This window comes from Helianthus annuus, chromosome 5, assembly GCF_002127325.2.
Source record: "Helianthus annuus cultivar XRQ/B chromosome 5, HanXRQr2.0-SUNRISE, whole genome shotgun sequence".
Lineage (NCBI taxonomy): Eukaryota > Viridiplantae > Streptophyta > Magnoliopsida > Asterales > Asteraceae > Helianthus > Helianthus annuus.
In genome coordinates, this window is record NC_035437.2 from 114,190,600 (window position 1) to 114,196,921 (window position 6,322).

General features: G+C 37.0%; 1 protein-coding gene and 1 long non-coding RNA gene across 2 annotated transcripts; one reads left to right on the forward strand and one right to left on the reverse strand.

Annotated features, from left to right (window-relative positions):
* On the reverse strand, nt 1-758 carry LOC110939042. Its single transcript, XR_002591915.2, has 3 exons — nt 411-758; nt 247-329; nt 1-162 (listed from the first exon to the last, which is right to left on the reverse strand). It is a non-coding gene; the product is annotated as an uncharacterized LOC110939042 (long non-coding RNA).
* A 4,634-nt stretch (nt 759-5,392) lies between these two features.
* LOC110943457 lies at nt 5,393-6,085 on the forward strand. Its single transcript, XM_022185206.1, has one exon. The coding sequence runs from the start codon at nt 5,393-5,395 to the stop codon at nt 6,083-6,085; it is 693 nt and encodes a 230-aa protein (XP_022040898.1).
* The last annotated feature ends 237 nt before the right edge of the window (nt 6,086-6,322 follow it).

Sequence of the window (6,322 nt, forward strand, 5' to 3'; positions counted from 1 at the left end):
TTAATCTTAACCAAGCGTTAATATCTCTAAAATCATCGCATACAAAACATAAGGAACCACGAACATACAATATAACCAAAACATAAACACAAATCTCCAAAATCATCACAACATAAGTCGGTCCATTCAACCTCACCATCAAGCTACGTAGTCCCACGACCCCTATAAATTACAACAACTTTAGAATTGGCAATAGGTAAAAAATTTAGAATTGAGCTCGAGTTTTAGAAATAAAGTGAATATTACCTAAACTTGGCTACTTTGATACGTTGGATACAATGCTTCAATATCTTCTGCAAGTCCATCCTCCGTATCATCCTCATCTTCCTCTGGATATGCCAAAAAAGTAAACGATAAATTATGATTATGATCCTATATAAAGTTAAGTCACAAAGAGAAGAATTTGATACCTTCTAAATCGAACAACCAATCACGAGCACATAACAAAGCCTCGACACTTGATGAAAGCAGTGAAGTTCGGTATTTACTTAGAACCCGTCCCCGGATACTAAAAGATGACTCTGAAGCAACAGTAGTGATTGGGATGCTCAATATATCACGAGCCATGAGAGACAATTGAGGATATCTACCTTGATTATCCTTCCAATATTGTAAGACGTCAAGTTCTTCTCTCCTATTAAGTTCAGGCTCCTCCAAATACATGTCTAATTGTGATTTTTCGTTCTCAACCTTTTTAAATTCGCTTGTAAATGACTCCAATCCATCCAAGTCGTCTCTTGTGCTGACACTAGTATTTGAATTCTTGACAGTTGAAGAACTTGTCGTTGAAAAGATACCATACTCCTTATCGTATAGCTTATGCATACCGTTGAAAATAATGTCCAATTTCTCTTTGCGCACTTTGTCCTCCATATTAAGTTTTTTAAAACAAAACTCAACAACCTTAAACTTATATCACGGATCTAGAACAACTGCAAAAGACAACACCATGCTATAATTTTCCCAATATTTATCAAACTTCTTTTTCATTTCTTTTGCCATGCCACTTATCACATTATCAGCGTTGTTGATAGCGTCTTCAATACCATCTGAATTCTCCACACGTTATGAAAATATAGGTTGGAAGTAGGATAAGAGCTACCAGAAAACAAAGTTGTGATGTTATAAAAAGGCTTCAATAATTCTGTGATTGTTTCCACCCTTGCCCATTCTTTTTCTGTTGGAAAACTCTTATAACTAGAATCAACTAGTGCTAACCAAGCATAAGCTTTACGATAAGCCAACGCACTATCGAGCATAAGATATGTAGAATTCCATCTAGTTACAATGTCTTGACGCACATATTTCCCGCATTGTAATGAAAGTTGGTGTATACATTCTCCAAACTTATACTTTCTTGCACTACTTCCTCTAACAAACTTCACCGACTCTCGCACCTTCTCAATAGCTCCTTCAATTACCTTCAAGCCCTCTTGAACAATAAGGTTTAACACATGTGCAGAACAACGTACATGAGTAAAATCCCCATCACAAACTAACACATTATTCAAACGGAAGTGACTGCTTAAACAATTTACCAAAACATCATTATATTTAGCATTGTCTAATGTGATCGTAAAAACTTTTTTCTGAATGCCCCAATCTGCTAAAAAGTTAATCATGTACTCTGCTAAAATTTTACCACTATGCGGAGGTGGTATAACTTTAAAGTTCAAGACCTTTTTTCTTAGAACCCAATTCTCATCAATGTAGTGAGCCGTTAGAGCCATATACCCATCTGTCGTGATAGAACTCCATAAATCAGTAGTCAAACATACTCTACCATTTACTTTTTGTAATTTTTCTTTAAGAATTGTCTTCTCTCTATCATATATTTTGAGGACATCCGCCTTCGCAGTGTTTCTTGTTATGGGCTTCACATCGCGGTGTAAAAACTTGTGCAAATCTCTTGTTCCCTCATGTTCAACATAGCTGAAAGGGTAGTTGTGCTTAGAGTATGCTAATTTCTCCCTATACATTGCTTGATCTAACAGGGCACGCTTTTTTGGTGGACCGGGTTCATTAAGATCAAAACACTTGGGAAGATGTCGTTTCATATTAGATGTTCCCGAATTGGCACTAAACACTTTTCCACAACCCGTACAACTGGCCTTCTGAATTCCCCCGGGTCCAACTGGTAATTTATCAAAATAGCTCCAAACCACGGAAGAATGTTTGCCCGAACTAAATGAACTAACTTCATCTTCGTGTTCATCGTTACCCGACATATTTAATTTAATCTGCAATAAAGCAAAACACGGGTATTATGACATAATCAATTAACCATCAATAATAATAAATTAAACCGCCCACGAAAGCCCACGAAAGATAGATACTTGACATGGGTATTACAACTACAAATGTTGTATTATTTATCAACATGTAAGAGTAACGGAGGATCACAACTACAAGTACCAAAATCACCTCAAATACTCACAGAGGCATTTCATCGAACAATTGGTATGCACAAATTAAATCCAATGTAGTAACGTCATTTTCTTATCAATTTATCCCCAAAACACATGTTATAATAATAATCATCGTGCAAATTATCATTCCTAGTTGATAACAATAAACATAAAATCTCAAATTCTGATAAAAAGGTCAAATAAGTTGTCAATTTTGTTAAAAATTAGACTTACAGATGGAGACAGCGAAAACTGTCTGTTCACTACTTGACTGAACTCTGAAGATCGATAAAACCTGCTGAAACAATGGATTCTTGATAGGTCCGCGTTCAAAGAACTCGCCGCGTGGTCACGTTCAATAAAAACCGAATGTCCGATGCAGCGATTGCCAATTTGAGTTACTTCGTTTGGACTTTGGAAGACGACTTTGGAAGACCTGTTAAGTTGTTATGTTATTTTAGGGTTACCCATCTTGACCCACGGTTCTTTTTAAGTTGGCCCATCCTGACCCATTCATGTTTTTAATTAATTTTTGATATGTCCATTCTAACCCATTCCACTAAAAAGCTTAACCCAAAACAGCCCATTGCTTTACTTTTAAAGTCCAAATCAGCCCATATTCTAGCTTTTGGGTAAAAATTGCCAGGTCTAGTGAAAATTGACGGCAAACCTTTGTGAAAGTTGAGTCGAGACCAGGATATCTAAAACACAACCTTGGGGTTGTTGAGTCAAGACAGTGATGATGAAGTCGAAACTGTGATCAAAAGATAAGTCGAGACCAGTTGTAAATGACTCGATGACTCGAGACCTGCTGGTGAATTTGACTCGAGACCTCCTTGACTGTTACTGGTGTCTATGAGTCGAGACCGAAACCTTTTCACTCGAAACCAAAAACAGAAGGGACTCGAAACAAGATGGGACTCGAGACCTGTGAATGAAGGAACGGATATGAAACAAGGAAAGGAAAGAGGGACTCAAATCAGAAAGTGTATATTAGAGTCAACTTTCCTAAAACCAAGGATTTTTTAAATTCTTTTCAAAATTTAAAAATCCTGCTGAACTTTCCAGATTTTCGGAACCGAAATCCTTTTGAAATTTATCAATATTTTAAAAACTTTTAACACATTTCCAAACAGATCGCAAAGCAAAATATTATGATTTTTCAATAAAAACCGAAGAACACTTCGAAGAACACGAAGAACCTGATGAACAAAAATTTCAAAATCTTGAATCTTTGATATCACACCGAGCCTAGAAACAGGTTCTAATGGCTCTGATACCACTTGTAAGTCCCGTGAAACCGGATCTTTCAATGATATCAAACAATCACTAAGTTTGTGCGGAATCCAAACTTGGTGAGATTCAAGAAATAAAACGAAAACCAACAAGAAATATGAACAACGAAGAACAAACCGAAATCACTGTCAAACTTGCACACGTTCTATTACTATGAATTAGCAAAACGTCTGGTACAAGATGACACACCAAGATCGCCTCTATCTCTCTCTGTAGGAATTCTGTAACTAAGAAGCTCCAAAGGTTCAAAAAAAAAACCTAAAACAAGTTAATAACTTGTTTATATACTAACTCAAGCCCACTTCCCTACATGGGCTTCCCTTGGGCCTGCTTGGCCCACATGGCCTAAAGCTTGGCCCAAGTGACCTATAAAGGTCCACAACCTAATATAAACTAACCCGGTAAAGCCCAGTTCGTAACCATAGCCCGTTGTATTAATTTGATGCGTCAGTCTCACACTTTAGGGCCTAACAGAAACGGGTCATACCATATCATTTTCATCTCAAAACCTAGAATGTATTTAGTTACCCATATTAAACAAGTATCCAAGCTTGTCGGATCTAAATTCTAATCCGGTTTTCGCTTAATCATGCGTTTTTGGACTGTATCCTCTTTTAAAACTAACCGGTCTAAGTTTAGGCTTAATTAAAGACCCGTTAGGATTCTAATAGGTTATTAAAAACCTTCGTTCCAGATTAGGAGTCCGGTAAAAGCTACGTGCACTTGCTGTTTTTGATTTATACATTGCTCAGGTAAATACTCTTAACTTATTTTTCCTATACGGGCTTGGGATACAGTATTTTAAAAATACCGCTTGGTTGGGTGTGTAGTCATTTAAATCGTATTGTGATTGATGTATTTACATAACTCGTTTTAATCTGTATTATTTGGTATATGGCCTTTGGGGGTTAAATGACCATGTCCCGGATATCCTTGGCATCATTCAAAGAAATGGCCACGACCTAAGCACGGGGTGTAGGCATTACACCTGACAGTTGCATATGTAAAAACTGGTAATCCACTTAAAGGAATCAACCTTGTGGGCATTATACCTGTGGCGTGTCAGTTAATCTAGGCCGGATCTTCTAACCAGTTCTAATGGACGACAAATAAGTAAAACTGTATACAAGATTATTTCTGAATAATTGTCCCAAGTTATAAAAGATATTTTTGCCTAAGTGCATTCAAATAAATTTTCAAGCTCTTTTTCAAAATGAGTCAGTTAATTGTATTTACCAGTGTAAACTGACGTATTTTCCAAAAAGGCTAAGTGCAGGTACTATACGAAATAGGCTGGCTACTCCAGGCATCAATAATCAAGTCTTGCAAGCTCTAGATGTTAAAGTCTGTTGAACGATTTTCCTTTTTCTTTTGATCCGCCTGTGGATCCATTACAATCCATTTGTGATACTTTGATATTACTATAATTCGGTTGTAATGTGATTCATTTTCTTTTGCTTCCGCTATGCATGTAAAATTTGTGTTGTTTGACTATGATGATATCAACTACGTCATGATACTCCTCACCGGGCCCACCGGTAAGACGTGGAAATATCGGGGTGTGACAGGGCTGGGTTAAAGATTTAAGAAAAGAGAATGGGATTGATTTTATTGCTTTACAAGAAATTCAAGTTAATGATATTTCAGGTATCGAATTTGAGAAATTCTGGGGTACAGGCAAATTTGAGATGGACCACATGCCAGCTGCAGGGAGATCCGGGGGAGTGGTGAGTTTATGGGATCCTAACATCTTCAAGGTACAAGATTCTATTAAACACCCTAATTTTCTTTTATCTGTGGGGGTTATGAAAGGAAGCAATAAAGCTGTTAATGTTATTAACGTTTATACTCCTCAAAATGTGACTCAAAAGAAATCTTTGTGGGATGTCATTGGGGGTTTACTGGGTAGTATGTCGGGTCGGTGGGTAATCCTGGGAGATTTTAACGCGGTTCGCTGCTTGGAAGAAATGATGAATTCTAAATTTAACAAAAAATGTGCTTCCAATTTTAACAACTTTATTATTTATAATGGGTTGAGAGAATTCGACATGAAAGGAATGAAGTTCACGTATCATAATAATAAGGGCAACAAACATAGCAAGATCGACTGGGTTTTGGTATGTTTGGAAGTTTTCTCTGAGTGGCCGGTGGCGTGTTTGAGGGCGTTGCCTAGGGTTCACTCAGATCACCGCCCACTCGTTCTGTCCTGCTCGAATAAAAACTTTGGTTCTAACCCGTTCAAATTTTTTAACTCTTGGTTGGATCGAAAAGATTTCAATGAGGTGATTAAGAAAGCGACTGATAATTTTCATGGAATCGAAGATTCGGATGTTCGATTAATGGAAAAATTTAAAAGGATTAGGGATGATATAAAGGTTTAGAAAAAGGAGGTTTTAGCTAAGGAAGGAGAGAAGAATAAGATATTAAAAGAGGAACTTGAAAAAATGGTTGAATGGTCAGAAGTTAAGGAATTATCTAAAGAGGGGGAGTGGATCAAAGCGGAATGTATAAAAGAGTTAAAGGAGTCGGAAGAATTCAAAAAATAAAGACCTCAAACAAAGAGCTAGAATTAAATGGGATGTGGATGGAGATGAGAATTCAACCTTTTTTCATGGGTA